The sequence below is a fragment of the Poecilia formosa genome, unplaced genomic scaffold (assembly GCF_000485575.1).
Source record: "Poecilia formosa unplaced genomic scaffold, Poecilia_formosa-5.1.2 Scaffold209, whole genome shotgun sequence".
NCBI classification, from domain to species: domain Eukaryota; kingdom Metazoa; phylum Chordata; class Actinopteri; order Cyprinodontiformes; family Poeciliidae; genus Poecilia; species Poecilia formosa.
Genome location: NW_006800148.1, coordinates 744,690 through 764,903, shown reverse-complemented (window position 1 = coordinate 764,903; position 20,214 = coordinate 744,690). Strand labels below are relative to the sequence as shown.

The window sequence follows — 20,214 nt, the reverse complement described above, 5'->3', positions numbered from 1 at the left end:
ATGACAGGTGTTATGTCAGTCTTATTCAACCCCCTTCAAATAAAGTGTTACCAAAGTAAAAAGTACAACATAGTAAAAATACTCGTAAAAGTACAATTTAAAAAAAAAGCACACGTTTCTTATGCAACTGCGTAAAAGTAACTAGATACTTCTCAGCTCTGCTAAAAGACTTTCTGGTTTTTTAGAAGCAATAGAAACTAAAACAGAAGTACAAAAACATTCAAAATGTGAATTTTGTTCCTAATGTATCCCATTTAAAGCTTTTTAGTTTAAACTTAAAGTCTTAATTTTTGTCTAATGAGACTCCATCCACCGCTCTGCGTGGACAGCAGTAAATCATGGCAACGCTGATAATAAAAAACGTCAGTCGCTCTTCAACATCACAGGTCATAACTTCCAACGTCCATCATGGCGCCTCGAATGACGCAGCTGCAAAGGGTCAACATTGGACCATGTTACCAAGAAATCCTGGCTAAAGATCCTTCTGCATCATTAAATGTGGAGGCTGCAGTCGCTGTGACAGAGCAGTGAACATAAGTTGATTTGGGAAACATCCTGTTGAACGAGTCATTTCACAAACCGCAGTGCTACACGTCGTTCACGGCTTTATGTTGGAGCGATAAAGAAGCTGAAGAGTTCTCAGAGCACAAGAATGCCGAAATAAAACATGCAAAAGCATCAAATTATTTCCATAATGGACATTAGTGCCAGAGAACATTGAAAGTGATTGACTTGGAAGAAGTGGAAAAAGAAATTCAGTCTCAAACGGGAGCAACAGGACATCCTGAACTTAATGAGGTCGTGGAGTTTTATGGAAAACGATGATTCAGTAAAGGGTTTTAAATTTCATGTTATACGAAGAACAAAATCCAGTCAGTGTCTCTGTTTTTCAGATCGCCTTAAAATAATTTTTTCATCTATTTACTGCTTTTTTCTCTCTTTTTACTTCTCATAACTCCCTGACTGATGGAGGACAGTTTGTTCCTCCAACAACAACTGGAGGAACGCTCCTGTTTGCCAGCAGGAGTGGACGACACAATGACCAAGTCTCTTCAAAACATGCTTCTCCGTCATGGTTTTATTTAATTTCTAAAATAAAAGAATTTTAAATAATTTCTTCCAATTACCACACTGTAAAAAAACACCCAAAAGCATCTGTAATTTACTGTAAAATACCAGCAAATGTGGTTGTCAGAATTTTAGCGTATTAATATGGTGAAATTTAATTGTTGCATGAAATCTAAAAAATGAAGTCATTGTTACACAAACTGGTAATTTACTGTATTTTACCAGTAAAATGTGACCAATTTGACCCAATTTACTACCTAAATAGGGTAAAATGTTGTATTTTCCGTATAAATATGGGTTTTGCCATATTTTACACTGTAAAATTCTGCCATAAATCAGAGAAGTTTTTTTTTTACAGTGTACATATTGGGATTTTAATGTTTGCATCCTTTTTCTCCTGTTTGGATGTTATTTTATTTTCTTGCTTAGATTAGACATATGCAAAGAGTTTAGTGAAGGGAACGGGCGTCTCTGATTGGTCTGACTGTGTCCGAGTTGCCGTGGCGACGGGGAACATTTTATTTCCCCAGGTTGTCGAATCTCCTGCGATGGAGCCGTAGTAGCCGGTAGTTTTAGCGTAGTTTTGTTGACCTTTGACCGTGTTGTGATTGTTTTTCAGGTTACTCCTGTCGTCCTCATGTTTTTGTGATGCAACCTGCTACCATTTTGTGCTGCATGAGGTTCTTATGAATGTAAATGGTTTGTTTTCATCTCCACATCCAGCCAAATTACGCTGACCTGGAAGCATTCTTATGTTTCTGTCACTGTAATCCACTGCAGGTGTTTTTCAGTTCGACTCGTGACTTTTTGTTCTGAGAAAATTTAGGAAATTTGTTTTTGTCTTCTGGCCGAAATATTTCCCTAAAATTGTCCTCATATTTTAAACTTCCCCAGCAGGAGGGGCTGATTGAAGACAGTGAAACCAAAAAACAGAACTGGTTAACAGAAAAACACAATTTTATTGTCTTTAACGACAGAGAATGTTTTCCTTTAAAAAAGAGAATGGCTTAGAGTTGGTTGTTGGTCAGATGAGGTCTTTCTTTCTTTGAGGAGTTTCTTCACTACGTCTGTCTTTATTTTACCAACCGATGTGATAAATTTACAGTTTAAATGTACATAAATATTCGGTACTATAATCCATCAAAGGATTGTTATTTTACCAACTCTGGGTTCATCTTTTGTCTTTTTACCAGAGACAAATGAGTAATCTTACAACTGCTAAAATCTGATGTTACTCCATTTTTGTCTACATTTTGTGAAGATGGAAGTTGCGCTCAGTGTCTTCTTCAGAGGTTTTTGTGTCGTTTTTTGGTGTAGCTCCCCCACAGGTGAGGAGGGGAACAAGGTTTTTTAAATGTTTGCATTGTTTGACACAGTGCAGTGTGAAAGTGAACCGCAGCTGCTGAAAATGTAATAAATGCTGCAATTTTGGTCCCAAATCAAACCGAGTCTACTGGATTATCAGGTGTGAAAACATCCTTGATGGATGAGTAGATGGTTGGGTGGGTCGTGTTTGGCTCCACTGCTTCCTCTAAGTGTTGCTCAGGCTTTCTGTTTTGCTCTGTGATTGTTGACAGATGTGGAGAAGCTATTGTGGTTCAGGCGGTAAGGCCGTCAAGTGTCAGAACGTCACAGGTGGAGACCATTAAAAAAAGGCATCTGTTCGTTTCTGTGTTCTGTTTCTCATGCATGTCTCACTTCGTAAAAAAAAAAAAAGTAAACCTTCTTGGACTGAAGGCTGTTTGAGTTTTGATCCTAAGCAAAAGACTAAATGTTCTCCCTGCAGTGGCGATGACACGAATAAATGAAAGTAACATGTTTGCCCGCGCAAACGATCCCAACTCTCGCTCATAAACATGCGTCAACCTGCAGAAACACGGCTTTCTGCATGGACTCAGTCTGATGCAAAATAATCAACTGTATCCGAGAAGAACTGATCAAACCGGCTGCAAAGTGAGTGGAAATGTAACCATGAGGAACGGTTTGGGCGGTCTGGATTATCCAGAACCCATGCACTTCCAGACATGCAGCTGTGACGATCCAACATTCCTGCCCTGGAGTATGTTTGCTTCACCTTTTGAAATGGTTTTGTTCTCCGTGTGTTAAAAGGTTTCCAGATGGTTAAAGAAACTACATCATCACCAGCCACTTTCATCACAGGTTGAGAGCATTTCATGAACTCCTGAAAAATATCTGAGATGCTTCAGTCACAGGAATCCAACCTGGAGGATTCAGGATGCTATGATGCTTAACTGGTTAAAGCTCCGACCAGTTAAAGCTCCGACCAGTTAAAGCTCAAATTTAGAACAAAAAAAATTGATTTGTAAATAATTAAAATATCAAAAACAGAAAAACTAATAAAAAGAAATGATGCACAACTAAAATATTTAACCGGTTAAAGAACATTAAGTTAAACTAAACGCTAATAATGATGATGAAATTAAAACGGTAAATAAATGTTTGAGGAATAGAATGTTAAAATTTAACAGAAATTGAAAATATCAGTCGAAATCAGGGTGCAAATAAAATAGGAAGGACGTGTTAAATTAAAAATAAAAGCTATGAAAATGTAAAATAGAAATTAGGAAATTCAAAGTTAAATTACAAAAGAAAATGTTAAAATAAATTAAATATACATTGAAAAAGGAGTTTTACAACCATACATAAAATAAATAAGACAAAATATTAGGAAAATATTTATGCATGAAATGAAGTTATTGGTGCAATAGCTTGTTATTCAAGTATGAAATAAATAAAAAAAACAATAAAATATTTGAAAAAATGTAAGTACAAGTGACAAACATTTGTAGAATTATTAAAATAAACTAAATGAGGATAAGAAAAGACAATTTGACAAAGCAAAAGAAAGAGAGGCATTAAAACCAAGCGGTCCAGCCTCAAACGCAGCTGTGTTCTTTCTTTAACTGATCAGATTAAGATATTCTGGCTTAGACAGAAACTTCAGACGCTTTAATAAACTGATTTATCTGGAAGAGAAGAACATGTTGAGTCTGCAGATCCACTACAGTTTCAGATGTTTTCTCCTTAAAGTAAAATACTCAGAGCAAATTAAGACTCACCTGCTGCCTCTCTGTCGTCGTCCATCTTTAGTTTTTTTTCCACTTTGAACCGTTTCAGAAATTAACACAGTTTCTCTGCGGCTCTTCTGCCTTAAAGTTCTTCGATTGAGCCGCTGCCGCCTGCAGGTGCGCCGCTGAGCGTGACCGTGTTTCACACAGAGCGAATGTGTTGCTCTCCCTGCAGCGGGTTGGACTGAGCAGCAGCTTTGGTCATCCATCTTCACGGGGAAAGATTTCAGCCCAAGAATGATTCCTTCATTTGAAGCTTCCTTCATTTGAAGCTGCACCTGCAGCAGGAATCTCCTGCTGCAGGTGCAGCTCAGCTTTTAGCGAGCGTTGGATAATTTAGTGGAACTGATTGGATCGTTTACGTTCCCCCTTTCACCCTTTGTGTGTATTCCTGCTGTGAAACCTTCAACTTTCTGAATGCAGGAGTGTGTGTTGCATAAACACCTTAGCACCTGCCGGGACATTCTGGCAGAAAGGTTCATGAACTGGACTTTTCCCTGCAGATCGACTCTGGTTCATGTTGCTCAAGCCGTTTCTAGACGTTTCTTCTGACATGGATCAATAGATTTTCTCTACGGCACAGATCAATGAACATGCTGTACTGATTTACAGCGCTATCGCTTTAAATTTGTTAACAGGTGCAATCACAAAGCTAACTGTGTACAAGATGCCCCCAGAAAATGCAACAAAAGGAAAAAACTAAATGAAAAATAAACTAAAGATAAACTCCTGTATATTTTTGAAGAGTTACTTGCAAGTTGTTTTGTGTTATTTCAGCCTGTTAAGACATTTCCACCAGAAACGAGAGTAAAAATACTGGCTAAGATTTTGGTTTTACAGCGTCTTTAGTTTTCTTCTAGTATAATTTACTGGATGTTCTTGAATTCATGGCATTTAAATTTCCCTCTGCAAATTGTTACAAAGATTTTTTTTACAGTAAATTTTACTCTTTAGTTTTTCCAGCAAACATCAGTTAGAGCTGAAAATTTGTGTTTGAAATCCTCCCATCCTCATTTATGTTTTGTTTTTAGCAGAAGCTGGCTTATGAAGAATGAACAAATGAAAGTGAAATAGATTATCAGGGTGGATATTCAGCTTACTCTCTGTTTTAAAGTGAGACAGCCTGCTGCCTCTGGGACACACGCTTAGCATCAGCGCTCTAAACGACCAAACTTTGGCTCTCGCTGGCGTCTCCAGGTCGTTTTCATCCTGAGCAGCACCAGCTATTAGCACAGATTGATATGTGGGGTTTTATCTGCGTCACCCCTTGATCCAGCAGTGCTTCCGATCAGAGCCGTCTGATGCAGTCCCAGAGCGTTAATAGGAAAAGAAACCCCCGAGGTTACATTTGAGTGACAGTTTCCGAGTTTCTGACATAGTCGCCAGTGGAGATCGTCCCACAGATTAGCTTAATAATGCAGCGCGCCATCTGGAAGCCATCTTCTACGGATACAGTTTAGCAGATAAATTGTCCTCCAACCGTTTCCAATTTACAAGTTCAGCATCAGGAAAAGAGACTTCGTCACCGGGGTTTTTGTCCTCCCATCATGTCTGACCTGCAGTTGCTGAGACGGCATTTTTGTTTTCTCACAGCATTTAGTACCAGAAATGTAATTCAGCTGTTATTCAGAACAAAATGTGAAACTCTTACTAAGCATTTAGTGTTTATTTAGATTATTATGGCTTATAGGAAGCAGAGTTGGGAAGTAACGAGTTTTTTACTACCAAAAACTGGATGATAAAAGTCTTCAGTCTGGTGCTTTGGTCTCAGCTGGCCCTTTTTTCCAAGGACAATTTTGCTTATAAAAATTTCATAATTAATTGCATTTTTTGTTTTTTGGTTGCTTAATTAATTTACTTTGGAATTTTAACATGTTTTCCAGTGTTAAAGGTTCTTTAGAAAAAGAAGTGTATTAATCTTTTAGAGTGTGTGCTTCCAATATACTATTGCTGTTTGAAGAAATGCATCAAAAACAACCAATCAGAGCCAGGGGAGGATCTTAGTGCTGTCAATCAAGCTCATGAACGTGCTTCCAAAAGTGCTAATGGTGAAGAAACAACTTACTGTTACAGAAAAATGTCATTGGTGGCTATACTAACTAGCCTTAGCATTCATGCAGCATAACAGAGAGCAAGGTAAAAAAGAGAAGGGTGATTGACAGCGATAGGACCCGCCTCCTGGCTCTGATTGGTTGTTTCCAGAAGGCAGAGGAGCTCAATTTTTTTCTAAAATTATCTGTCAACAAATATGGAAAAACTTGATTTCAAGAGATTCTCGTTGAATGCAGAGAAAACTATTTATTCATAACTTAGCAGTTTGTTATTTAATAATACTTTCTGCCACATTCCTGATCTTGATGTGTCTCAAAAAGAAAATAAGTCTAAAACAATAATCTGAGGAATCAAGAAAAGCTGTGTTTACACCGATATTAAATAAAAGCAGGTGGACTGTCCTCATTTATTGGGTGAAACAGTGGATTTAGGAGGATAAATCAATCAATCAATCAAATTTTATTTGTATAGCACATTTCAGCAGCAAGGCATTTCAAGGTGCTTTACATAATTAAAGAAAAAAAATATAATAATAAGAACAGCATGTGACATTGAATAGTGATGCACACCACAGAATGCAGACTGATAAGCAGGGACTGAGCCTGCAGGCCCACATAATTGACTTGTGCAGCCCTGCTTTTCATCATGTGGCTGGAAAGTTGGGTTTAATTTGTTTTCCTCGGCGTGATGAGCTGATCTGAGCAAATGCTACTGTTGAGCAATTGTTGCGTTAAAATAACAAGACATCACACCACATTAGCAGAAAAGCAAATCAATGCAACTGATTTTGCATTTGTTGCAGAAACTGTATCAATAAGAAGACACATGGAATAGGAATCACCAGATTTATCAGCACCAGAATGTCCGTGAAAATTCTAAATATGAGAATCTGTGCAGCCAGTCGGGGGTTAACGAGGCTCAGCGTCCCGGGTTGGCCTCTGAGGTATGCAGGGTGCGTTTACGTCTGCTAAGGGTTTTTCAGGTAGAGCTGTTCCAAACTTCACATTAGTTATGGGCATTTATTGTTTTTGTCTTTATTATGAATATTTCTTATTTAATCTTTATCATGTTGATCATGTTATCATGAATCGCACTTTTTACCATTTTCTCCTCCGTTGGCTCCATGAGAGCATCGATAATTATCGATAAAGCCCAATCATGTCTGAATTCAGTCGTGTGTAACTTTTCAAAATCCCAGCAAACCTTTGTTTTAGCAGGTTGCTAAGTCATGAAAAGCCTGGCGGCGTCTCCGTCCAGACTGAGCAAGAATCGATTAACCATTAGTTTCATATCAACTGATATCAATAATTGCCTATTGATAATTATTAACTAGTTTTTTGTTTTAAATATCTGAAATTCTGCCAAACTTTTCCCGTTTTATCCAGTTTTAACTCCCAAGTCATTATTTTTATGAAACCTTAAACTGCTGCTGCGCAAGTTACTCAACATGTTGTTGCTAGGCAACCAAAGAGTGAGTGAGTTGCTAGGTAACCAAAGAGTGAGTGAGTCAGTCAGTTAGTTGATTCCACCAACCTAGCTTAGCTAGCTGTGAGAGGTTGAGCAGCTAATACTTTTCTTCCATCGTCGCCTGAAACCTGAAATCTGTAGAAAAGCTGAAGACAGGAAGCATTTAGGACACTGGTGATGCTCAAGCATCTGTTTCAGAGATAACCAGACAAATCCAGGGATCAGTACAGATAAGTTATCCTCCTGACCTGCATACCTGTTCTGCAGCACACAATAACTCCCTCTAATCTATTTGCTTCTCTGAAATAATAACTGCACAGTTACTCCTCTAGCCTCACCCCCAAATTAATCCAAAGAGCTGGTGTGTTTTCCATATGCTGCTCGTTATCTGGATCTTTTATCATGTTTGAGGGCGATGCAGATGATGGAGCATGTGGTGGAGATTATCTTGACTACAATCTTTCCAACCAAAGAAATGAGGTTCCTGTAAGTCCAGTAGTCACCACTACCAAGCTGGAGACAGAAAATATATCGCTGTTTGCTTTGCTAATGGGTTTGGGAGGTGAAATGTAAAGACGTTTATGTTCAAAAGTCAAAGATAGTTTGGTTTTTGAAGTGGGGTTATGAGGAGCGCCTATGATCAGGCAGTATCTTATCTGCAGCAGACAGCAGTTGTTGAAAACAGTTTGAAGAAGAAGAAAGAAATTATTGTGGCTAGTTTTCTGGCCGTTCACTAATCTTCAAGCAGCCTGACCTGCTGATTCAGATTTTGGTCGAAACCAATTTTTTTTTTTTTTTTTTGTCTGAAATGTCGCTGAATTCAGCAAGAAAGTTGCTGAGTTGACAACAGTGGGGTGATTACCTCACCTGGTTCCCATCTCATTTTCCTCCCTGCCTCTGTATGTAACCTGTTTTTTATTGCTCATTGTTGCATTCTGCTTGTTTTTTTCTTGTGTTTTTATTATTAAAGATGCTCCATTTCCATCACCAGCAGTTTCATTTGGATTTTCCTTCAAACGAAATCAGTCACAAACATTGAGACACTGGCAGGCCTGTTCCTAATGCAGACCATTACAGCAACTGTGACGGACTTGGAAACGTTATCAGGAACATATTTTGATTTTTAACAAACATGTGTGCTTCAAAAGTATTTGTTTGTCTTTAGAAAATACTCAAACAAGTCCAGATTGTCTGATTTGAAAATGTTTATTTTTTGGTCCCCGGACTGTAATTTGTGATTTTTCACACTTTTGGTTTATTTTATGAAGGAAGCCTTTTCAGATTTTTTTCCAGCTTTGTAAAAGCTGGGGGGAAAAAGCGTTTAACTGTGGGAACAACAGGAGCGCTGCACATATTTAACTTTGGTGGGAGAATTTATATTTCTGTCGCTGCATAACAAAGATCATTATCTGTTTGTTCCAGTCAGAAACGTCCCGTCTGCTTATTGGGGCATGACTGCCGTAAAAATGTGGGCAATTTGTTCCTTTTTTTAAAAAAAGAAAACACACAGGGTTGTGTTTTAATAAAGTTTTTAAGTAAGTACACCCTGTTTGAGTAATGTTGGCAAAAAATATTTTTTGTTTTTGTAAATTATTTCCATCTAATCTCGAGGGAAGAAAAGCACACGATACATTTAGGGCTGAAATTATTAGTTGAATTAATTACTGAAATAATCGTCAACTAACTTAGTGATTGGTTAATTACTAACTGCAGCATACAGACAGAAAAAAAATGCAGTCGTAATTATTCCAAAACTGTACAAAAAATATATTAGTTTTTCATTTAAGATTAAAAAAAGCCTTTGTCTGTAAATATGTTTTATGTAAAACTCCTCAAGTGGCAGTTTTGGCTTCGCCCAGTTAAAAACAAATGTATGTTAGGCAATAAAATGTTTTTCTTGTTTAAAAAGGGGGATTTGTTTATTTATTTGCTTTTTTAATGTAATTCCAACATTTATGGTGTTGAATGAAAAATCTGTAAAATGTGCTATTTTTTCAAACGACTAATTGTCAGAATAATTGATTATTAAAATAATAATAATAATAATAATAATAATTAAGTTGCAGCCCTGCTTCCTAGTCGTCTTTCTTTCTCTGTGATTTCTGGACTTTAATCAAGTAAGAGTAAAACAGTATTTGGTAAAAAGCCTACTCGTTCTGAGTAACTGATCAAATTATTAATCATTTACGCTAACTGGATCATCTCAAGGTGAGATGTATCGGAAACATAACAGCACCTCCTTTAACACCACTTTGCACATCTAGATTAAATCTTAGCTCAGACTGAGATTAAACTCCAGCCGTTAAATCGGGGTGTTGGAGGCATGAGCTGCACGTCGTACATTTAATCTTCTCCGTCTGTCCCGTCTCTTGCAGGCCTGTTTCTGATGGCTCCCGTTCTGATGGCCTCCACGCCCGCCAGCATGTGCACGCCCCTCAAGACGCTCAACGACAGCCTGAGCCACAGGCGACGGTACATGGTAAGACGAGGCGACGTAAAAATGGACCGGAACCGATCCTGAAGCAATGAGCGTGAATAAAATCCTTCATCTGTTAACGGTTTCCTCTAAAATGGTGTTGGGATGCAAAACAGTTCAAAGCCCTAAAACTTTACTGCATGTGATAAAAGGGCCAATAAAGAAGCAATAAAAACAGTTTAAAACATTAAAACAATTCAAGCAAGTTCACCACAAAAACACAAAATCTTAAGTATTTTTGTGTCGTTTTTAGGAGAAATGGGTAAAGCATCCAAACATTGTACTCAAGTAAAAGTAAAACGCATTCGTCCAAGAAATGACTAAAGTTAGAGTAAAGGAAGTATTTGGTAAAAAGTCTACTAAAGTAGTGAGAAACTGATCAAATAATCAATCATTTAATATTTAAAAATTACATAATCAGATGGACCCAAATGTAAAGCTAAGTGGAAATTTTGGTATTTTAATCGTACCCAACTCTGGTTTCTAGTGCTTTGTAAATTTAAAATACAACAAAACTAACTTATAAGTAACTTTTCAGCAAGATATAGGAGCTTGTTTTAAGTGAATAATCAAATTAATACTTCCGCTTGCAGATTTTTTCACTTACAAAGACGTTTTCCTACAAGTGAAATAATCTGCCAGCAGAACTAATACTTATCAATATTCAGGAATTACTGACTTAAAATAAGCTCCTGTATCTTGTGAGTTTTGTGTTAATTCGAGTGTAATAAGATATTTGAACTAGAAACTAAGCAATAAATACTTAGAGCAGGATGCTAAAGGTGTTTCCAGCAACCGTAAACGTGAAGCTTTTAGTCAAGCAGCAGCATAATCTGAAGCTGCAGAGTTTGCTAAACATTTACGTTTCTGAAACTTTTCTCCTTTTGATTTAATGATAGACATTTTAAAGGATTTTATCTCTCCGTTTCTCTGTTTCAGAAGCACAACTTTCCCATCAACTACTTCATCCGAGTTCACCACGAGGAAATCTTTAAGCTGTCAAATATCAGCAAAATGGTATGAATCAAGATTTTTATAGTTTCACCGCAGAGTTCAGTTTGGTGCAGAGTGGTTGTATCGGAGCGGATGCAGAACATTAAGTTCTACAAATTTACTGTCCTGTTCAAATGCCTGGACTTTGCTCCAGTGATGAGTCTTACGAATGATTGTTGTGCTATGGGTCTGGTTTCATGCCTCTAATTTTGAGATTTCTAAATTAAACATTAGTGGAAATGTATTATTTTAATGTTTTAATATGCCAACTGTACCCTGTTCTCAGAAATTAAAGGTGGACGGACTGGATGAGCTGGTTCTCCAGAGGCTGTGGTTTCAAGTCAACCAAGGCGTCTTAAAAAAGGTACATTACCATTCAGTTAATATAGGCACTGAAAAACATTTAGCAAAAATCTGCCAATGCTAACAGGACAGAGACAGCTTGGATCTGGTTCTGTCCCTCTGTTTTCCACAGAGACAAAGTCAAGGGCAGGTCAAGTTTATTTTTCTGGAACATTTCAGAAACAAGTCAGTTCAAAGCTCTTCCCATAATAAAAGCAACACAGTAACCAGTTATGTTGGGAAAGGCAAACAAGCAAAAACATCACATTCTGTCAAATTTCATCCCCAAAATGATCAGGATTCATCAAATATTGAAGACTAGAATTAATCAATGTTCCAGTTATGAATCAAAGCCAACTCTAAACAGATGGGTGTTTAGTGTAGTTTTAAAGGAACTCAGTGTTTCGGCTGTTTTGAAGTTTTCTGGAAGTTTGTTCCAGAAAACTTATGGAACAAACTTCCAGAAGTTTGTTCTGGAAGTTTGTTCCAGAACAAACCAGAAAATGCATTTGTGGTGCATAGAAGCTGAATGCTGCTTCTCCATGTTTGGTTCTGGTTTTGGGATGCAGAGCAGAATCAGAACCAGAACACCTGAGGGACCTGGGAGGTTCATACAACACCAGCAGATCTTCAAGATGTTCAGTGATTTATAAACCAACAGTCTATTCTCTGAGCTGACAGTTCCTCTAGATCTCACTGAGACATTAGTGTTCCAATCCTGGAAATGTTCTTCAGGTGACAGAAGGCCAACTTTGTTACCGTCTTTATGTGATTCTGAAGGTTCAGTAGGTGATGTCGTAATGTAGAGCAGTGTATCATCTGCATATAATGGAAACTAATCTTATCGTTAAAATCTGAGCTAATATGGGTGTGTAGATTAGTCAAACTCTGTTTTTATTTATTGATGCCAAAATGAAAAAGGTGTGACTGAAAAGAAGAAAGTCCATCCTCTTTTCAGGGTGGACTTTCCTCCTGAAAAGAGGATTGACTTTAGATACTGTGCTACTCCCATGGTATCTAAAATGGGGGGAATAGCAGGCAGTAAGTAGCATGAACATTTCCATAAAAGCAAGAGTTTTGGTGGTTTTCTGCTCTGAAGTATACAGATGGTCCAATATGGAAAAACATCAGCAAGGAGCTCAATGTGGGAAGCATTATAAGACTACTGCTTCAACAATTCAAAGTTCATCATTCTGCAGAGAGGGAGATTATTCACCACAGGAAAGTATTTAAAACATCTGCCAGCCTTCCCAGGAATGGATGACCCAGTTTAATTGCAGGAAACCCAGAGAGCTCCATCTCAGAACCCACATGCCTCAGTTAGCAGGTTTAGTGTTAAAGTTCATGATGGGGCAACTAGGAAAAGACTGAACAAGTATGGCATTTTCACAGGGTTGAATTACAAAGGCTCTTATGGCGTCACATTCCTGCCAAAAACACTGAGGAGCTTAGTAACCAATCACATCACCACACTTATTGAGAGAGCAGGTATTCTCACTCATCTGAAACAAACTTCCAGAGAACTGCAAAACAGCTGAAACACTGATTCACTTTGAATTAAGGCTGTTTAACGTTGCCTTTGATTCATACCAACTGGAAAACTGATCAACATATTTGAAGTGTATTTGCTTGATGGTTTTGATGATGGTATTTGACAAAATGTAATGCTTATCGTTTCATAAATTATGACTGTATTTAAACGTTTTTGAACTGCCTTGTTGCTGAACCATACAAATAAACTTGGCTCATTTATTCACTGGTTCATGAACGCAGCACAGTGAGCGATAAAACGCTGAAAAATTGTGGTCGCTCTCTGTGTTTAGTGGGCGCGTCTGGGAAACGCTTCTGATTGATCTGATTTTGGCCTAAAATTAAAAAAAAGAGAAGGAGGTGGAGGAAAGAAGGGGAAAAAAAGTTTTTCCTTTCCACACATTTTTTGGTTTGTATTCTTCTGCTTCCGCTTTGTTTTCTTCTTCTATGCTTTAAATCCATGACACATCCTCCCTACAGTCAATAAGAGGAGCTGCTGCTCTCTTACTGATTTGACTCTATAAGGAATTTGAATTAATTTGAGGTATTAGAGCATTTAATTTCCCTTCGGGATCAATAAAGTATCTTTGAATTTTAATTTGAAATACACCAGCTGGAGGGGGAATGTTTTATTACTTGCAGTGGTGCATTAATTGGCCCGTGAATAAATGGAAATATTATGCACTCATTTTTGAAAAAAATGCACTGTTGTGGTTCCTTATTCGGCTCCTCAAGATTTTTGGTGGGAATGTGATACCATAGCCTTCTTCTCTCTAATAAAAATCATTAAAAGAGAGGTGGCAGTTTTTTCTTTTTTTTCTTTCCAAAATCACTTTTGGCAGAAGTGTCTTCAGCCATAATTTTAGGAAAGTGACGATATCGCAGCTTGACTTACGTTTGCAAACACAACATATCAGCACCAACTATGAAGCATGGCGATGGCGGTATAATGTATAATGGTTTGCCATATTTTTTTGTGCATACTGTTGGCATTGAGTGGAAAAGAAACCAGTATTATTTGACAGATGAAGTTTGGCCCAAACAGGACGATGATCCCAAACAAGTTGACTGAAGCAGAAAAACATCCAAGTAAAGTGGCCCAGTCAAAGTACAGACCACTTTCTGATTAAAATGTTGTGTAAAATCAAACGTCTAACTTTTGATTAGAGGATGGCAGTGAAAGATGTTGTTAAACAGACACACCAGCCGAAGTGGAGCCAGACCCATTCAGATCATCTCAGACAGAAATTATTTATTCTTTCGTGTTTTTAACCCAACCGATTAATCCTTATCCGTCTCTGCATGCCAGCACATGCAGCTCACACCAGTTTTCCCACCTTCGCCGGATCAACAAAGCCTTTTTCCTTCTCCAAAATACATTAAATGATTTGTTAAATCTGGTCTAAATGTTCCAGATTTCTGCGATAAACCGATGTGACTCTTTGTTCAGGCAGGCTCTGTGACTCGCTCTTGAGAATCACACGTCAGGAATTACCGGCATAAATTCAGACCACTTATGAAAAATAGCTTCCCCTAACTGCATTTGACTGACGTGTAACCTAATAGCGGCTGGTATTTGGAGCTAAGTGAGTTGATCAGTTATTTCAGTCAGCTGCAGCGCATCAGTCCAGCGCAGAGTGTTTCATATCTCAAGAATTTATTATTGCTCTTTGCTGTTGGAAACATGGAAACTCATGTTGCGCTCCAGTGGTTCCAGTTGCGCAAGTAAACACGTTGTGGGAACATTTTGACTCTGTATAATGCATTTTCCAAACTAGTAACTTCCTGTTTTCTTACAAGGAATTCACCAATTTTATTTTCAAACGCTGTTTAAAACGCCAATCAATCTGTCAATTAATTTCTTCCATTTTGCACAAATCATCTGTCAGGCTCTTTAACACGGTTAAAATAAACGCAATGTGTAAAAACTGAGAACGCCGTCGTGATTAATGCTCGAGGATGCGTTCATCTTCTCCAGAGTCGGTCTGTCACACGGCTTGTTTGAAACGGCCGACGCTGCTGCTGGCGTGGCTCCAGGTTAGATCACCACTTTGTCCTATAACTAACAGTTGGTTTCGCAAGCACATGATATGATCACACCTTTTCTTTGGTGGAAAAAATGAACAAATAAAACAAGTTCCTTATCTGTGTAATGTCAACCTACGGGGTTTTAGAACAATAAATGTTTTGGGGTTTTTTCCAGCCTTTTTGGGGTTTTTTTTAAATGTAAACAGCACATTAACAGTGTCATGGTGACACAAATGTATTCCTATTTCTTTGTATTTATTAATAAAAACTTTTAATGCAACTGCTCCTCAGATACACATTCAAACTACATTTTTGCAGGTGAGTAAGTCAACATTTTTGACAATGCCCTCTTAAATAAGAGGTAAAAATACAATCCCTGCCGTTTACTTTTGGTTTCTGGTTTGCTCCTCCCCCTAAAAAACATTTTTTGGACTGACTTTAATGAGATTTTAGTGAAAACTGTGCGCTTTTTGAAGCTCCATAGCTCGACTTCACTTTCCAGCAGAAACAGTTTGATATTTAAACAGTTCAAAGAAATTTGGACTTTTATGAACCGCATTGTCGTTTCAATACCTTTTTATGGTTTTACATAATCACAAGTTTAATGATTTTTCTCACCTGTTCAGTTTACAGTATGATGATGTCACACACTTTAGAGATTTTGCCCCTGTGAAATATGAAGTTCACTAAACTTAAACTACTTTAATGCTCACAGTTTCATCTCCATATGCAGTTTGTACATCAAACTTGTTTCTGTCTACTCTCTTTCAGTGTGTCTGACTCTCATTGATGTCGGTCTTACACTTTTCTGACAAATTGAGTGCAGATGGCTCCCACCCAGACTCCTATTAGATATCAGGTCTTTTTTTTTTTTTACCAAACTGGAACTGGAGGGACTTTTTATCACCTCACATCTGCAACTTAAAAAACCGTACACAGATAGAAATCTGCCTGTGAAGCAGAACGTTCACACACTCTCGGTTCAAGTCTTTAGTTACTTTAACTTATAGTTTTTAAACGGCAGCTATTTGTTTGAGGTTTACTTTCTTGTCTCTTGTGGTGGGAAAAAAACAGAATTGAGCGGAATCACCATAGCAACCAGTGACTCAGCTTTTTCTGACTCTGCTTCTTACATTACTCAGCAGCTTTTTGTTTCTCACAGTAATCCATCATCAGTATCAGAAAACAGTACATACTCGATCTTCAAACAGTAAAATTTGACATTTTTGTTCTGTACACACTCAAAAGACTTTATGGTGATTGAATAAACCAGAGGTTATTCCATTTATGCCTTTAGTTGTAATAAAAATGTGAGTACCAATAGAACATGGTAAACAATGTTGATTACAGCATAAAAGACCATCGTATGAATTGAGAAACATGGATATTTGTCTACATTCAGTCTCTCAGGACTTAAAGTCCTGAACAGGTTAGAGCGGAGGAGGAGTTGAGCAATTAGACAAAAATAATTACTTTAGCAACCATTAATTTTTACAGAGACCTGCAGGAGAATAAAATCCAACTTAACATTTCCATCTGACAGCAAATACGTGTTTCTCATCTGACGTCACTTCTGGGAACTTTGCAGCTGACAGCCATCTTGGTAGGCATCGCAGGTAACTGATGACAGCTGCTATGGAGTTGCTATGAAAACAGCAAGTCACAAGTTTAGAACTAGCTCTCTATTCCTATCTAACTTATAAACAACAGAAGTACATTACAACTATTATTTGATTACAGTTGGGTACTCTACTTTCTTTTTGTTGGTTTTGAAGCCATGGTTTATGTATGCTTTGCCTACCTAGATGGCGAATCACTTCTGGTTCAGACTTGTGGGAACTATGTATCAACAGATTTTCTTGAGTTTTATGCTTCTTCCATCACTAAGTGATCATGCCAAATTAAAGGAGCTATAAACTGAAAATGGGTTCCTATTTCAGATCATCCGGGTATTGCCGGAGAGGCATCCTTCGCGTCCGTACACGGCGGAGCTGGAGAGACGGTTCAGGGATGCTGAGGGAGTCTTTGTTCAGTCACATCCTCCTGAGGTAAGACCGAGTTCACATGTTTGCTCCGCAGCTGCGCTCACATTCTCCCAAAATTAACCAATTCACTAACTAATGTCACATTGATGTAATCTGTTTAATATCAGGAACTAATTCTCTTATTGATGGAAACCTAAGTGCAGCTTCTGTTTATGATTGAAAACAAGAGTTCAGGGGAGGTGAATGTACAAGATGCAGCGTCTGATTATTCAGTAAAGTGCAGATGAGGGAATAAATACCAGTTCTGTCTGCAGGTTTTCCTTTTATAACGGCTTATCTGTGCTGGGATTTGTTTTTAAATCCAATATTTTAATCCAGTTTAGACTATTTTCCAAAAGCAGGGCGTGCATTAATCACCACGGTGCCCCTGCAGACAGCAGCACACAGGAACCCTGCAGCCGCAGAAGGCAGAGTCTGGAGCAAAGCTGATCCCATCTCTGATCCTGGATTCATATCTCGCTCATCCTCTCGTGATTTGTAGTTTCAAGTATTTCTTCTGTTCATGTCTTTAATGAATTATTTGTTTAACAGACAAATATAGCATTGCAAAATAGAGGCTCTTTTGTTGGCCCTGAATGTTTTCCCGTCGATGACCTCAGGTACTTTTATCTCCCTCAAACATTAGGATCTCAGACTGCCTGGGTCACAATGCTGAAATATTTTATCTGTTCGTCATGAGCAGTACTAGTAATGACCTGAAATCACATTAAACGTTGAGTTTTTTAATCTTCTAGCTATTTTAAAACTGTAATTACATTTCTGAAAGAACTGTGGAGTCCTCCTTAAAATTTAATTAAATTCAGTTTATTTATTTAGCACCAATTCACAATGAACCTCGTCCTGGGCCTCCTTAAAAGTCTTTTTGTATGAAATCATTCTGAATGTGGAGCCCAGACTCTCTGGTTTGTTTCGTACGCAGAAAAAGAAAAAATATTACAGACAAATGTCTTAAAATTAATTTCGGCTTCAGATAAAAAGAATTAAAATTTGGAGGGGCCAATCGCAGGAATGTTTTCATGCAGTTGGTTCCAAAGTTCAGGAGTAAAAAATACTTTGAGCAGCAGCTTGAAGTTTATGTACATCAAAGATCGACCTGAAGGTGTCCAATTATGCTTCTGTGAACAGGTTAGGACAGGTCTGTGGGCCACCAAGACATGTTTGTTACATTTTTTGCACTAAATCATTCTTAATGAGATTTTAGTTTGATCAATAATGCCTATTTTTGGCTCCTTTCAGAATGAGCTGTTTTAGGGCATCTTGTTGCTTTAAATCAGGGGTGTCAGACTCAATTTCACCGAGGGCCACTTCAGCATATTGGCCCCCCTCAACGGGCCACATAGACGGTACAAATCAGGAGTGAATCCCTGCTAAAACACCCCAGACAAAAGGTTGACTTCCCTCATTCAGTTCTGTAGAGGCTTATAATGAGTCAGTGGTCCAGGTGTGTTGGAGAAGGAATGCATCTAAAGCTGCAGATGGTAGCTCTGGAAAACTAGACTTGGGCACCTCTAGCATAAATGTATAAAAATACAATGTTAAAAATAAATTAAACACCTCATATTGTTAAATAACTGATTTTATGTATTGAAGTTTTAAATATTACATTTGAGTTTCCATGGATGTAAAATTACTGCTCAGTTTAAAATTTACAATATTTAAATCAGTGTTTAAAGGTAAGCAAGCAAATAATAAAAACAAGTCACATGGGCAGACATTATAGACTTTACGCAAAGATTTAGTCTCAGAGGCAACTGAAATCAATTAATTAAAAACATTCTTTCTGAATATCATCTCATGGTCTCTGAACTAAATGCGTCTTTCTGACTGGAGCTGACAGCATGTCGAAGAGTTATGGACCGGACGCTTTGGAGCGTCTGGTTAGGAAGCGCATTACAAACCTTTGATTGAAATGTAGTTTGTAGTCAATTCATGCACAAAATCTATTTTAAGTCAATCATCAGCCTATAAAAGCACGGTGCATGTGTCAAACATGGTGTAATGCATGTTTGACACATGTGCATTACGCCATAGAACTGCCAATTGGTAATTGAAGTAAAGTAGCTTTGATTTCAAAGAAGCCGACTGGCAAATGAACCATCACCAAAGAGGAAGGCTCTTGTTGTCTCACTGCACCTCAAGAGATGCATAACCTACAAAAACTGTTTGTCTGGTTTCAAACCAGAGACCTTTTGCATGTAAAGCAAACATGACAACCACTACACTACAGGAACTGAACTTCTCTGCTTTGTTTCAGTTTGAGGTTCCAAAGTTGATGATGTGAGATGCAAAGCATGAAAAATTCAACTGAGGTTTGCACTCAGATGCCTGGATTCAGAGTATAGACCATGACACCACAGAACCCTTGTTGACCTTTAGTAAACACCTGTGATGAATAGAACATGCAAAAATCTGTTTCTGTCTGGTTTCGAACCAGAGACCTTTTGCATGTAAAGCCAATGTGATAACCACTACACTACAGAAACTCAGGCTCTTTGCAGTGTTCCTGGTAGATGATCCACATTTTGTTAGAGACTAATGTCAACGATTGGCATGGAACAATGTTAAATACTTATAGCACAGATCCTCTCAGAGAGCACAGTAACTTGGTGAACAAACTGTCAGACTTATAATTGTGCCCAATTTCACATTACAGTCCATAAACTAAGCCTGGGATCAAAAACTTGTATTGAAGATGTCATTAGCAGAGACAAATGGTTCTACAGAGACTTGGCTAAATGGCTATCAAATAAAATCAATACTTACAAATAAAAAATGGTTAAAAAATAAAATTAACACATTAAAATAAAAATATCTCTGAAATACAATCAACCCTTGAAAATGAAAAATGGTTCAAAAATAATATCAACACTTCAAAATACAAAATCTCTGGAAAATAAAATATGATGCATGTTGTTTTGAAAAACATTAGAATATAAGCACTTTTATCAAATCTTCATTGTGGTAAAATCATGTAAGTTCTTCTTAAATCCATGGAAACTCAACAGTTTGTAAGGTAGGTTAGCTCAGCAGGTTAGAGCGTGGTGCTGGTAATGCTGAGGTCATTGGTTCAAACCCCATATGGGGCAATTCATGTCTAAGGTCTTTCAGATAATCAACACTTGAA

General features: G+C 37.8%; 1 protein-coding gene across 1 annotated transcript in view; it reads left to right on the top strand.

The window, feature by feature from the left end:
* The window catches only part of il34 (interleukin 34), a 54,294-nt gene that overhangs the window by 28,455 nt on the left and 5,625 nt on the right, over positions 1–20,214 (top strand). The window contains exons 3-6 of the mRNA XM_007567534.2: positions 10,052–10,155; positions 11,092–11,169; positions 11,432–11,509; positions 16,986–17,093. Of these exons, the coding sequence (XP_007567596.1) occupies positions 10,052–10,155; positions 11,092–11,169; positions 11,432–11,509; positions 16,986–17,093 (368 nt within the window). The remainder of the gene's footprint in view (positions 1–10,051; positions 10,156–11,091; positions 11,170–11,431; positions 11,510–16,985; positions 17,094–20,214) is intronic.